The sequence below is a fragment of the Eurypyga helias genome, unplaced genomic scaffold, assembly GCF_000690775.1.
Source record: "Eurypyga helias isolate BGI_N326 unplaced genomic scaffold, ASM69077v1 scaffold2611, whole genome shotgun sequence".
NCBI classification, from domain to species: Eukaryota; Metazoa; Chordata; class Aves; order Eurypygiformes; family Eurypygidae; genus Eurypyga; species Eurypyga helias.
The window spans coordinates 14,421-29,441 of record NW_010231425.1 but is presented as its reverse complement, the minus strand read 5'-3'; the positions used below and the strand labels follow the sequence as shown (position 1 = coordinate 29,441).

General features: G+C 39.6%; 1 protein-coding gene across 1 annotated transcript in view; it reads left to right on the top strand.

Moving 5' to 3' along the window:
• MIPEP (mitochondrial intermediate peptidase) overlaps positions 1 to 12,217 on the top strand; it is a 72,422-nt gene extending 60,205 nt beyond the window's left edge. The window contains exons 16-18 of the mRNA XM_010161070.1: positions 2,247 to 2,368; positions 3,125 to 3,198; positions 11,966 to 12,217. Of these exons, the coding sequence (XP_010159372.1) occupies positions 2,247 to 2,368; positions 3,125 to 3,198; positions 11,966 to 12,060 (291 nt within the window). The 3' untranslated portion in view covers positions 12,061 to 12,217. The remainder of the gene's footprint in view (positions 1 to 2,246; positions 2,369 to 3,124; positions 3,199 to 11,965) is intronic.
• The last annotated feature ends 2,804 nt before the right edge of the window (positions 12,218 to 15,021 follow it).

Here is a 15,021-nt window from a genome sequence, read left to right as displayed (position 1 = left end):
TGGTGTCTTTCCTTGGTCTTTCTATATCCTTTTCTTTTCTCTTTTGAAAGGAAGCAATGTGAAGTTTCTTGCTTAAGTATACTAGCAAAGATGAGGTCAAACAAAATGTCTTGTATTTGAACAGAGGGTACTGAGGCCTGGTTTAGGTGCAGGCTCTGAAACAAGCTTTTGGTCTCGTACAGGTTGCTGAGAAGATGTTCTTTTCTTCTTGCTTACTTGTGACAGAGAGTTTCAACAAAACTGGTAAATGGAATAGTTGATCATCCTGGAAGATGAGCTGGTTTAGGTGCAGACTATTAAACATAAGAGCATTTGATGTGAACAGTGTCATCTGAGCTGTTAGTCTGTAACTACTGTCCTAGTTACAGCTTATACGATGCATTTAAACAATTCCTTTCCTATGGGCGAGGTGGAAATATCCTTCCCTATGTTGAGATCATAGAAATAATTATTGGGTTTAGCAGAAAAAGTAATTTGGATTTTTCACTCAAATGATCTATTTGGAAATTATTTAGACTTCTGAGCATCTGAAACGAATTCATCAGTAAAGATTTCCACATTCCTGAGAGAGTTGTAGTTTCAAGTTGAAGCTTTTAATCCTAACTTTGAAAACTTACTCTACTATAAGATAAAACCTGACATGTTTTCCTGAACATTTCCTTCAAACAGCTCTTCACAATGATCTGTATTATAGGCCACTTTTCTACTTTTTAAAGGTGAAGAGGCTGATTAAAAGGCAAATAATTTTTACTTCCATACTCAGGGTTGGTCAATTTAACATACAAGTACATCTTTGACTTGGCCAGTGGAGAATAAGGTGATGGTCAGCACTTTATTAAATAAAAAAAAGTTGTTTCTTTCTGCTGTCAAAAATTGGTAGATTGTTACTTACAGTGTGATAAAGAATCATGGTCAAAGATGAGAAATTAATTGCTAAAGCCTCTTCATTTTTCCATTTGGCTACTTCAGTTTCAGCCACTGAGTCTAGGATAAGAACAAGCATCTGGACATGCACATCCTATGGATTTAAATTTAAAACATCTGTTAACTCACTTAATTATTTATCTTCCAGTTCCTCTTTAAAACTGTTCTCTGTATTATGTACAAATATCTTGACAAGCTTCCTATCACAAGAATGTTGAGGACAATAAGGCACAGGACTTGTCTCCTCTTTGGTTTCCTTAGAGATCCAAAAGTGCAGTAAGCTTCTCACTCCTTCATCTGTACATTCATCCATCTTCAGTTCCACAAATATGCATTTTTTGGGAAACAATGTCTTTTCAGCTTGGACATGTTTGTCTTGTGACTTTGCACCAGGGAGGTGATGAAATCTTCCTCCTTGGAGATAATCGGAATTTAGGCAGGCCCCTGAGAAACCTCATCAAAGTTGGCTCCACTTTGAGCGAGGGTTAGACCAGATGACCTTCAGAGGTCTTTTCCATTCTAAATTACTCTGTTACAGTCAGGGAAATAAAAAAACATTAAAAAATACTTTATTTCTGTGAGAGTAAGGCTGATAGTCCTGATTTTCTCTGCTAAGAAAACATAAGTAAACAGTCAACACCAAACAGCATTAAAAAAGGAGTCCACCATCACAGGAATGAGTCATAAAGCTAAGTAACAATACATAAATGAATAATAATATAATTATGGATGATAATCTGCTATGTGTATACATTTTAAAACGTGCAAACAAATCTGTGAACAATGTTATTGCATGTAGATGTAGTTTGTCTACCTCTTGAGTTTTTTGGCATATGGGAAGCTGTATTTTATATAGCAAAAAATACAAGCACCTTTTATAATTTTGTTTGTGTCAAAGGCTTATAGATTGAACTTTTCCAAGTGTGGCACTAGTTATCCACATGGAAAATGATAAAATATGGTGTTACTTATAATAAGAGAATTGTGGTTTACTTTCAAGACTAGCAGAACACCATATAGCTGTTATCAAATATTAATATGTATTTTATGACTTGGGTTTTTTCCCTTCTGTTCCTATTTATGTGTAACTTTAATCGTGATGATCAGTACATTGGATATAGAGTATTTAGGTTGAAAACGCTTCTTATAATAAAGGATGTTTTCATTCTGGGATTTCTGATGGTGGTGGTTTTTGTTGGGTTTTTTTTAACCATCATTAACAGTATCAGAATTCTTCCATCACACTTCAGAAAATGCCGAACGATTTAAAGGATGTAAAAGGTGATTTCTGATCTGTTTTTTTATTCATTTTCTCCTTCCAGGCCTGGCAGCTGCGATTCAGTCATCTTGTGGGCTACGGTGCCAAATATTACTCCTACCTCATGTCTAGGGCTGTTGCCTCCATGGTGTGGAAACAGTGTTTCGCTCAGGACCCATTTGATAGGTAAAACCAGAGAAAATATTAAGTTGAATGAAGTGTCCTGCTACTTGCTTGTGGTTAGTATGAAACAAATGCGGCCACATATAAATAGTTTTCAGCCTTTTGCTTGATTTTAAGAGGATTACAAAACAGTAAATAACCTCAGGTATGAAGTGTACTTTGGGACACGTTCACTGGTGCACAAAAAAATCATGTCGATGTTTTAAAATACAGGTGTGCCGGTTGGGAGGCACTGAAATCCATATTTAGATGTAATTAGAGAGCTTGATTTTCATAGGTGCCTAATTACTTGTAATTTTCTATTGAAATCAAAAGCAACTGTGGGTATTAAACAAGCTTGATGTTACCGACTTCAAAGCTAAGTACAGCTAGCCTACTCATTTTGCTTTGTGAAATTAAAAAGTAAATTGTGAGATCATAAATTTTAAGTGGTCCTGTAACTTAGGTTCAGAGCATTGTAACAAGAGCAACTTTTCCCCTTGGAGCAATGAAGGCTGAAATGTTGTTCACAAATTAACTTCTGTAAACACCAACACATATTCATATGTATAAAATTTGTCTACTTCAGTTATTCATATTATAATTTTAAATATAATTTGATTTTGAGGAACCAATATGGACTCCAGAAAGTTGTTTTTTCAGGGTGGAAGATTTAATTTGATCTCTGTGTCTGAGTTCTGTAGTGATCCTGGAAGCAAATCTGACTGAAAGGTGAACAGGTTGTGTTTGCAGATCACTCTAACATCTGTCTTTCTCCAGGGCAATGGGTGAGCGTTATCGTAGAGAGATGCTGGCACACGGCGGTGGAAAAGAGCCCATACTTATGGTTCAAGGTAGAAAAGAATTAGAACTGTTTTATTCCCTTGCTCAAGGAAGAAATCATTTAACTGTATTTCCCAATTTCATCTTTTCAGTTGAATTATGGTTTTCATTGGATATGTGAAAGAAAACTTGTTCTTTTATGTAGTTAAGTTGACTGGTTGTCAACTTTGTGTTAGAGTCAGTAGAACTCCTTGCAACATACAGAATAAAAGACATGGATAGTTGAGGTGAAGTGTGGGAAGGGGTTAAGTTACAAGGCTATCTATAGAATTCAGAGTATCACATACTTGAAGGGAGACAGGTGACATCATTCTTGGATACAAAAAATTAACAACTTTTACATACATAGAATAGATGTGTTTATGTGTATACAGGAATTTACACTTCTTTGAGCATGTCATTTTACTGTCATCAAAATAGCTTTGGTTGTATTAGTACTTAGAATGTACATTCTCATGAAACGGAAGCCTGAAGGCTGTAATGAAGAAACATGATTAGTTATTCCTCTCAGTACCATATTTGCCTTTTGAATCTGGAAAATAACATTTAAAAATAATTAATATAGCAAAATTACTATATTCCATACATTAAAAAAAATATCAGGAGAAACAAGTTTGAGAAACTGCTGGCTTCATCTCAAATATGTCAATGAGACCAGGGTAAAGACCTTCCTCTGTAATGCTGCAATATTCAAACCAAACACTTCTGCATTAGTGTTGCCATTCCTGATGTGAGCACTTGGCAAGTACTTCATCTAATGGGGCGTACTTCAATTTGCTCTCAAATTGTTGATATTCAGGTGAAATGTTCATTCACTGGCCTCTGATCACTCCAGTGTGGGAGAATGGAAGTTGTGGCTTTTTTTTCTACAGATAAGGAAGACAGTGGTAATGTCTCTGTATTTCATCATGAACTTGGCACCATTTCATAACTAGAACATTTGAGTTCTTTGACCCGTCTGTTTATGTTTGAGGCCATAACCTCTGCTCTCCTTAGACCCATATGTTAAGCAACTATATATTCTCTAGATCAGTCTATTTATATTCCTGATCTACAGGGTTGCTTTTCCTTCAGCGTGACTTTGCAAACTTACCTTTCTTTAGTGGTCTTGAAGAGACTGTATTTGTAACCTCAAAAAAACTGCAGCCAAGATTGTGGATTAAGTAGTTGCAAGACAGGAACATATATCTTTACAAGCAAATCCAGTTATATTGCACGTCGTATGGTAGAGAAAGAAAGAATGTTTTCAAACACCATTTATGCTTATCACCTCTTCTGTTTCTGAGATGTATTTTTAATTTTACTGAGCATGGAATCATCCTGGAATGTCCTAGAGGCTATGTTGAAGTTGCTGGCAGTGTGCTCCCTTGAATCAAATACTGTAGGAGTGAAGCTTGCAAAATTCATCTCTGGCTGAACTTATATAAAATCTATGGAACTACAGCTGGTTTTGCCCCTTGCACGTGGGAGAATGCAGTGGGACATGGTACAATCAGTGGGGGATTGAGAGTATCAGTTATTTTAGATAAAACTTGTTACTGAAATCAACAAGTGGCATCATAGTCCAGGAAATTCCAGGTTTATTTTAAGTTTAGAGGAAATCCAAATCTGATGAAGTATGGCAAGGTACATGGAAAGCACACAAGCAAGTTTCTCTCTCTTGTAATGCAATTAGATGTTTTAGGCGTTTCAGTATTCATAGTCCTCAATTCATTTAGTGCAGATCCTTCATCAGGGAGTCCTCAGGACTAAAGGTGAGTGATGGATAAGTGATAGCTGTTCACCTGGGGGTTTGAAGAGGAATAGTGCATCCTACAGGACAGTGAACTTGGCATTAATGGGAGAATAATGGGGTCTTTTGTGATGTGACCAAACCAATTTTATTTAATTTTTAATTTTTATGTTTAACTTGGTAAATTTATAATCACATTAACAGAACTGTGTGTCACTGTAAGGTCAGTAACTGATGCACCTGCTGGTGTATTGTTTCACGTGTCATAGGAGAACTAGCCAGCAGTAACTCCTCTGTGTCATCATTAGCATGAGGGAAACTGGTGAGAAGAGTACAGACTATTGATTTACAAAAAATGGCAGAAGTTTTCAAGATTTTTTTCACAGACTTACAGAATCACAGAATAGCTGAGATTGGAAGGGACCTGTGGAGATCATCTAGTCTAATCCTCTTGCTCAAGCAGGGCCACCTAGAGCCAGCTGCCCAGGACCGTGTCCAGACAGCTTTCAAATATCTCTAAGGATGGAGACTCCACAGCCTCTCTGGAAAACCTGTGCTAGTGCTTGGTCACCGTCACAGGAAAAGTGTTTCCTGATGTTCAGGGCGACCCTCCCGTGTTTCAGTTTGTGCCGTTGCCTTTGGTCCTGTCGCTGGGCATCACCAAAGAGAGCCATCCATCTGCTTTGCACCCTCCCTACTCATTTTTCCCCTGAGCCTTCTGTTCTCTGGAGTGAACAGTTCCAGCTCTCTCAGCCTTTCATCCTAGGAGAGATGCTCCAATCCCTCAGTCATCTTAGTCAGCCTTTGCTGGATTGTCTCCAGTATGGCCATGCCTCTCTTGCACTGAGGAGCCCAGCCCTGGCCACAGCACTCCAGTGTGGCCTCACCAGTGCTGAGCAGAGCAGAGGGGTCACCTCCCTCGACCTCCTGGCAATGCTTTGCCTAATGCAGCCCAGGATGCCATTTGCCTTCTTTGCAGCAAGTGCCCATTGCTGGGTTATGTGTCCACCAGGACCCCCAGGTCCTTTTCTGCAAAGCTGCTTTTTTGCTGGGTGGCCCCCAGCGTATGTTGGTGCCTGGGTTTGTTCCTCCCCAGGTGCAGGACTTTGTGCTTCTCCTTGCTGCACTCTGCCCCATCATCCAGATCATTAATGAAGATGTTAAACAGGACTGGGCCCAGTATTGACACCTGGGGTACATGGCTAGTCACTGGTCTCCAACTAGCCTTTGTGACACTGATCACCTTCCTCTGGTCCTGGCTATTGAGCCGATTTTCAGTCCACCTGCCCATCTGCTCATCCAGCCTGTACATCGACAACTTCTCTGTGAGGATCTCATGGGAGACAGTGTCAAAGGCCTTACTGAAGTCCAGGTAGATGATGTGCATTGCTCTCCCCTCGTCAACCAGGCCAGTTGTTTTGTCATAGAAGTTTATCAGGTTGGTCAAGCATGACTTGCCTTGGTGAATCCATGCTGACTGCTCTTGATGACTTTCTTGTCTTTCATGTGCTTGGAAATAATTTCCAGGATTAGCTGCTCCACCACCTTCCTAGGGATTAGGTGAGACTAACCGGCCTATAGTTCCCTGGGTTCTCCTTCTTGCCCTTCTGGAAGATAGGAGTGACATTTGCTGTTCTCCAGTGTTTTGGCACTTCTCCCGGTGTTCAGAGTTGATCAAAGATTACTGAGAGTCACCTTGCAACGCCATCTGCCAGCTGCCTCAGCACTCAGCACCCCATCAGGGTCAGATTCATAGAATCATAGATTGCTTAAGTATTCCTTGATCTGATCCTCTTTCACCAAGGGTACATCTTCCTTGCTTCAGATTATCCCACTGGCGACTTATGTGATCAGAATTTCACTTTTATACTCTGAATATCTTTAATTTTACTTTAAACAGAAATCTTAGAAGAAATTTAAGATAAAAAAATAGCCAGAATTCATCGGCAGATCTCTTGCCTGTGCACACGATGACGTTAATCTGTAGACACTGCAAAGTGTAAACAACCATGCTTGAATGACTCCCTGAAAAATGAAATTGAGGTGACTCAGGTCTTTTGACGAGTTAATAATTTGATTGCTTTTTTGGGATTATTTGAGGTTAAATCATAGAATGCACATGATGGAAAATATTATTATATGTTTATACTTAATTGCTCTGTATTTATAAAAAAAAAAAGAAATTAAGGAGAAAAGTAAAAACAGTTACTTGCCTCTTAATTTGTTTAGGTTCAATCAACTTCTGACTCCTTTTGCTGCATTTTTTCCTTTTCATTATGGATGTTACGGAATACTTAATTTCCAAGGATTTGTTGGTTTGCATCAGTTGCAAAGCTGTGCTCCCATAGCAGTTTCCTGATTAAAGACAGATCCCACCAAACTTAGAAGTTTTGTTGATTTTACTCTTCTTCAGGGAAACAGTCCAGATTCTGTGCTCACAAGTGCCATATTTCAAAAACCTTGAGTTCTGTAGGCTGCTGTTTCAGGTGTGGTCTTTTTATATAAAGAAATGCCCTTGTACAAGTCTGACTTCTGGATGCACGTGTGTAGCCTCACCCTTGAAGGGCTTCGGTATCTCATGGTGAAGTTAGCCATCTTCATTGACTGATAACAGAGAGCCTCAGAGGCCCATTTCATTTATACAGTTTCTTTGTTATGATTTTCTTCTCAGAAGCTGTCTATTGTCTTTCTTTTGTGTTTGGATATGACCCTAGCTTTTCATCTTTCTCCCACACGATTCCATTGAGGTACTGATTAGGGAAGATAAAGGATCTGGCCTGCCATTTATTGGGGTTACTGACAAGATTCCTGTTTGGACTAGTCTTTAATTAGAAAACACAGTACACTTTGTTTGTTTGTTTGTATTTCATTCTTTTGGTGTTTGTTTCCATTTAAAAAAAGACAAACCACAAAATCTTTACAAAACCTTTTTTAACATTTTCTGAAGTGGCCCCTTTGATAATCGTGAAAATACAGGAATAGTCTCGAATATGGATAGCTGGAGCAATTAAAAAAATAGTGAACAATGCTTTGTCAAAGATGCTTCCTTTTTTCTTTTTCTTAGGAATACAGTTTGAGAACAACTTGATTCTTTTGTCATTTTGGGTTGCCCACATGGCGCTCTCAGACTCTCTCCTTCCCAGGGCTATGTGGCATTAGGGACTGCAAATTCCTTTAAAGATATGTAACTCAGGTGTCCCTTCCAGGTCCAGTTGTGTGCTGGTTGCAGGTCTGAACAAGATTCAGGTGTGCACCATCCCTCCCTCTCTCCCTTGGCACTCCCTGACTGGAAAGAAACCCAGGTGCATAGGCAGAAAGTGAATTGCAGTGTGAAAAGTACTGGCTTGGACTGTCTGGGAACTTGAGAGCATGGAACATATCCTGGCGTGCGCTTCTCCTAAAGTTTTGCTGCAGTCAGGTTGCCCTTTGGGTCTCTGAAGTCCTCATGCTACATACATGTGAAGTTGTGTTCTTGATTTGTTAATGCTCTATTATATTGCAGACAGACATACTCAGCCGTGTGCATGCACGGTAATCAGACCAACTGAATCTGTAAATAAACACACATTTGCTCCAATGCTGTTTGAAAATTTGTTTTTCCATGCCTCAAATTGTACTAAATGGAATAATTAGGTATTGAAGAGGCTGTAAAAATCTTCAGATAATGCTTGTATGTCTCTCTGAAAACACAAAAATTATGCATAAGTCCTAAAAGGTGATGTGAATGGCAACATATGTTAAACTCAAACTACATGGGCCCAAAATAATTAGTGTTCCCAAGGGCCAGAGGCCAAATTTTGCCACAGGCTTTATTCTTCTCCCAATTTTCAGTGATTGTAGGTTATAGCTAGCCATCTCTCAAAAGGGTGTGGTTAACCACAGTGCTGTAATATGAAAGAAAACTTCAAAGCAGAGAAGATAAGCTATGCAGTTGCCTTAGGCTTGGGAGAGACTGAGCTGAAATAGGAGTTGGGCTGAACGTATAAAATACACTCCTAGATTTTAAAACTGCAACCATCAGACCTTGTGGACATCTTACTAAATCATTTAGACTGAAATGCTGAGTACTTACAATATATCAAAGCTGATCTTGCTTTGATATATTTTAATGGAGTTTAAAGAGAGACACGGCCATTCTTAACACATCTGTGTAGTGTAAGAGGTTAAAACACGGAAATACCATCAGTGTCAGTTTCTTTTGGAGTGGTCTGCTCTAAAATCTGTAGTTATTTATTTTGTAAGGGCATGATCATTTTACTACATTAGAAGTTCTTCAGCAATGACCTCAGTTACTCTTCATCCTTTCCTTGCAAAAGCAAATTCTACTAGTGTCTGCTTTTGATGTCAGTGATGGGAAAATAGCAGTGCACTAGACCACTAATGCAAGAAATCTGAAATGTGTTTGTATTATCAAAAGTTGGAACTACTGGGTAGGAGGTCACTTGACTTCACTATTGCCAGAACAACTTTGAATTCTGCGTGTTTAAAACAAACCATGTGGAGTCTAAATGAATGCAATTTGTAACAAGTTTTGAGTGAGATTTGGTAGGACTGCATTCAGCTGCACTAAAGCACATCCAAGGGTACTGTCATTAATTATGTTTCTTTTATTAATTTTGTAAAATCCAGGGCTGGAGTGTTTTTGTTATGATTTGCCATTTTTTACGTAAGTGGGAAATTAAATCTTCTGGAGATAATGCCAGCATTAGTCTCTTCCCCCTAATCAGTATACTGTTAGCTTTTCTTCTTTTGCAACATATTGATAATCATGGTTTTAAGAATTGTCCTCAGCAGAGTAAAATTTAGTGTGTCAGAAGAATTGACTGAACATCATCTGGGCTGCCTGCTTTCTATAAAGTCAGTATTGGAAGGGGTTTTTTGTATATTTTGGGGTTTGGGAGTGTTGGTTATGTCTGTTATGGCCATCTTTATATACTGTCTCTGCAGCATTACAATCATCCCTCCATATTGGTACCTGATAGAAAAGCGAGTACTTGCTATAGAAAAATCATTCTTTTGTGGTGCCACATCTTAAAAATTGGAAGGAAGGAATAATTTTACCAACTTGAGATTATTATACCTGAGCTGGTCATCCAGGTTTCCTTTCTGGGATACAGGGAAAAGTGGGTTCTTCATAGGCACATCTAATCTCATCATAAAGTAATAAACCTCTGAAAAAGGTGAGATGAGTGGCACCAGTGAAGGTCGTCTTACTGTTCAGTCTCTAGAAATAGAGCTAGTTATTTAGATGTAAATGTCCACGGCAAGATGAGACCAGAAAAAGGCAAAACGAATTGCAGTGTTGAGACTGAATCCCTCCAGCTGAGTTTAAGGTGAAGCTCCAGTAGTCACGCGTGACGGTACATGTACCAGGAGGCTGCCATCCATGTCACCTTCTTAAGGGGTTCTCTCCACTTCTGACAAAACTGCAGGAAAATAATACAAGTTTAAACTGGACTTCTTCCAAGGTCGTTAGGGAGCAAATATGCACGTCCCCCAGCCAGCCCCCTCAGGATCCTGAGAGGGAGTCTGCAACAGGCTGTGGCTCTCTGGGGAGGTTAGATTAGTAGCCGGTATCAGGACACATCTGTTTCTCAGCCCAGCACATAGCAAGCCATTTTTCATTGTGAACTAGAAGTAATTCCTCAGCAATTTTACTAACGTTAGAGTAGACATCAAGTATTTGGAAACAGTAATTCAGTTCTCCGTTTCAAAAATAGCTTGATGCAAACTTCATTTAACAGCATTTCACTCAACCTATATGTAGTATGAGATTTGTTTTCTTTCTAGTGTTCAGTATTAATCTACTGGGTCATGTCAGTTTGTGTTGACACTTGCAAAGTGTTTAAATCAGATTGAAATGGGATTCTGTGAGGTCTTTACAAGAGAATTCTTTTTGGTTGCTCACACAAAATTACCTCAAGCTGGTCTGTTTCCTGGTGGGTTTTGAATCATTGTGTTGTAGTAAAAGATTTCGGTCTTTTGGCAGCATGCAATTACAGTTTCCACTGAAAGCAAATATTGTTGAGGATGTGAAAGAATATAAAATTATGTTCAGTAGGTACACCGATCAGAAAGGGTAGAACAAGGCTATATTTACATTGGCAGTTGTCAGAAAGAACAGATCACTTCAAAGAAGTACAAAGATTAAATTTTACATTATTTGGCAGCTATACTGTTGGGGCTTTTTTCTGGTAGAAGTAATGTGGTAAATTTCCATATATAATCTTGAAAATGTTTATAACAGAGAAAAACCCAACATTAGTGTAATGTTTAGTACAAAGAAACATCTGAAAATAATTTACAGGCTATGTTCTCTTGTTTTCTAAAAACTGGGATTCTGGAGAAGAAGGTGTGAGATTTTTTTAATTGGTCTGCTTATAGAATTACCTGACAAAGTACTTGAGCATGATTTTTCATTATGCTAATTTCCCTGTCTGTTATTCTGTAGCCATATGCTACAGCCAACATATGCACTAATTAAAATTCTTAATGAAAGGTAAGTCCTGGTACTGTAAAAAAGCAAAACTAAAACTGCAGTGCACTGAAAATGCATTTGTTTGTGTTTCATGCCTTGTAATAAATTTCAGAGGTATTTATACTCTAACTACTAAATTAAATGCTTTTAGGGTGTGAAACACTTGAAGAAAAAATGGTGGGGTTTTGGCTCTGTCACACCTGAGGCTTGGCAGATAAGGATTCAGATACCCACTCAATTGCTGATTTATTCCAGCCGTTTGGAAATGACCAAGTTTGTGGTTAGATGGCTGTAAAATGAATGTAATTCCATGCTTAAGCATGATTATAATGATAAAAATCAGTTCACAGTCTTGAAACTTGTCAATTCTGTGATAGTGTGTAATGTGTAGCTTGAACAAATTAAATAATCCCTGTGCACTATAACTGCATTTATTTCTTGACAAAGAAACGCGATACCTGTCTGTCATATTGCGACACTGAATATTAGTTATCAATAAGCATTATTACTGACAAAGCTTTCAAGGTCATAGTGTTATTGCTAAGAGTCTGTTGTCTTGGTTTTATAGGTATGCTTCAGAAATCACCTTCCGTTGAAGATTTTGTGGATGCCCTGGTTTCAGACTTAGACCAGGACTTTGAAACCTTTATCATGGACTCGTAAAAATGTTCAGCAGAACTGAATTCTTTTATGGAAGATTGCATACGTCTTAATAATTGTGGGTAAAATAATGTTGTGACTGGTTTTGCTTCTTGGTGAACACTTGTAAAAGTTTGAATATTCATGTTGGTGGGGCAGTAATAAATAATTTTATCGGATCACCTGGTTTCATTCGGCTTTCCATTGCATAGGAGTTCAAGGATGGAATTTCATAGGATCATAGGATGGTTTGGGTTGGAAGGGATCTTAAAGATCATCTAGTTCCAACCCCCCTGCCATGGGCAGGGACACCTTCCACTAGACCAGGTTGCTCAAAGCCTCATCTAGCCTGGCCTTGAAGACAGCCAGGGATTTGAATGAACAAATCCTCTAGCACATACTGTTAGAAAATCAGATCTTGTCGGAACAGCTAGTTAAATGGGAATTGAACTCAGGGTGGGTAGAGCGCTATGAATGGGCTTTTGGAATGCACATTGGATTCAGTATTAGGACACACCTGTGAAGTGTCATGACCCAGAACTGTTTGCATGGGTCTTTCTCACATGCTCATTGGGTATTCTTTAAACTTGTTTAACCCTATTCTTTGCAGGAGTTCTGCATTGGCAGAAGCAAATTGTTTTTGCAACCGAGAGGGGATAGTGGAAAGAAAGATGAAGTAGGAAGCTAGGAACTCCATTTGAGGTAAGGAACAGAAAGACAGATAGGAGAAGAAAAACTGTCGTCGCACAAGTAGGTGATGGAAAATCTTAAGGTGTAGAAGAGACAGTTTACAACAGAAAGAGGCAAAGGAGTAAAATAGGTACCTCACAGATGTTTCTTAGTGGGGGATAACTTGGCAAGTAGTCATGCTCTTGTAGCTGCAGTGATCCAACGGGTACCTGTGTAACCAAGTTTGTAAGTAAATGTAGTATCTTCCTTTAAATAAAAGCACTGAGCAGGTTATCTTCAGGTTTGGAACAGAAGTAGCAAACTTTAAGGCTAAATAGAGAAGATGGACTGTTCGTTGTATTAAGCTCATGAAATGGTTGGGATGAGGAATGGAATTTACAAGGTGCCATAAAACTGATATTGCTATGGAATTAGTAGTCTTTATCCAACAGTGTTAGAACCTTGGTTCCGAGGCTTATGTAGTAGAGGTCTTTCACGGAGCTTCAGACTCATGTGTCAGGAATAGAGCAGTTTATTTCTGAGGAGTATTCTCCCATTCCCTGGGCCCTTTTGTCCTTTTATCTGTTATCTGGGTGTGTTTGGTTTATTGTGTAGTGGTGGTTTAGTTTTGCCCATGTAACTTTAAGGGCTTTACTGGATGAAGGATATCATGTTTCAGTGAGCATGGATTTGCAGGCATTTTGATGGTTCCATCACAGAGAACAATTATTGTGGAAATATGTTGACAAACTTTGCTGCTTGGGGACAGCCTGACTGTTCCCTGCATGTTTGTTCACATACTTCCCTTTCAATGATGAGTGGTGAGTGCTGCAGAGCTGTTTAAAGTACAGGAGGGTAGGTCTCAGAGGGGGGATAAAAATAATTCAAAACAAAGATGTTTTTCTGGGATAGGCTGGAGCAGTTTAAGGTTACACATTATATGGTGGGTGATTGTCATGAGTTAGCCCCAGATGGCAGCTAGGCACCACGCAGCCACTCACTCATGGCCCATGGCAAAGTGGGATGGGGGAGAGAATCGGAAAAATCCTCATGGGTTGAGATAAAAACAGTTTAATAGGACAGAAAAGGCAGAGGAAATACTGATAAAGGAATATACAAAACCAAGTAATACATAATGCAACAATTCCTCACCACCTGGTGATCCCATCCCAAAGCAGCGATCTCTCCCAGCCAACTCCCCTCAGCTTATATAGTAGGTATGATACTTTATGGCGTGGAATGTCCCCCTGGTCAGTTTGGGTCAGCTGTCCAGGCTGTGTCTCCTCCCAGCTTCTTATAGAGCAGAAGCTGGGAGAACAGGGGCTGTATGAGAAACTGACAAAGTCTTTGTCCTAATGTAAGCATTGCTTGGCAACAACCCAAGCATTACTATGTTATCAACATTCCTCTCAGCATAAATCTAAAACATGGCCACATACCAGCTACTATAAAGAAAATTAACTCTATCCCAACCAAAACCAGCATAATCATAAACAAAGGAAACATTATCAGTGGGGTTTTATTTTTCTCTTGAAGTAAATTATGAAAGGGTATTTGAGTGCTGTTTAAAATGAAGTGATTAATTTTTCTCTACAGTCTTTAGCCTTGACTTTCAGAGGTCCTTTGTAGGTTGTTAGTGGCTGGAAAGCTGTCAGGCAGAAAAGGACCTGGGTGTATTGGTTATCGGCTGGCTGAGTATGAGCCAGCAGTGTGCCCAGGAGGCCAAGAAGGCCAACGGCGTCCTGGCCAGCATCAGGAACAGTGTGGTCAGCAGGAGCAGGGAAGTGATTGTGCCCCTGTACTTGGCACTGGTGAGGCCACACCTCGAGTACTGTGTTCAGTTTTGGGCCCCTCACTACAAGAAGGACATAGAGATGCTGGAGCATGTCCAGGGAAGGGTGACAAAGCTGGTGAAGGGTCTAGAGGACAAGTCTTATGAGGAGCAGCTGAGGGAGCTGGGGGTGTTCAGCCTAAAGAAGAGGAGGCTGAGGGGAGACCTGATCACTCTCTACAGCTCCCTGAAAGGAGGTTGTAGGGAGGTGGGTGCTGGTCTGTTCTCCCAGGTAACTGGTGATAGGACAAGAGGAAATGGCCTCAAGTTGTGTCAGGGGAGATTTAGATTGAATATTTGGAAAAATTTCTTTGCCGAAAGAGTGGTCAAGCATTGGAACAGGCTGCCCAGGAAAGTGATGGAGTCACCATCCCTGGAGGTGTTCAAGGAGCGGGTAGACATTGCACTTGAGGATATGGTCTAGTGGGTATGGTAGTGTTGGGTTGATGGTTGGACTGGATGATCTAATAGGTCTTTTTCCAATG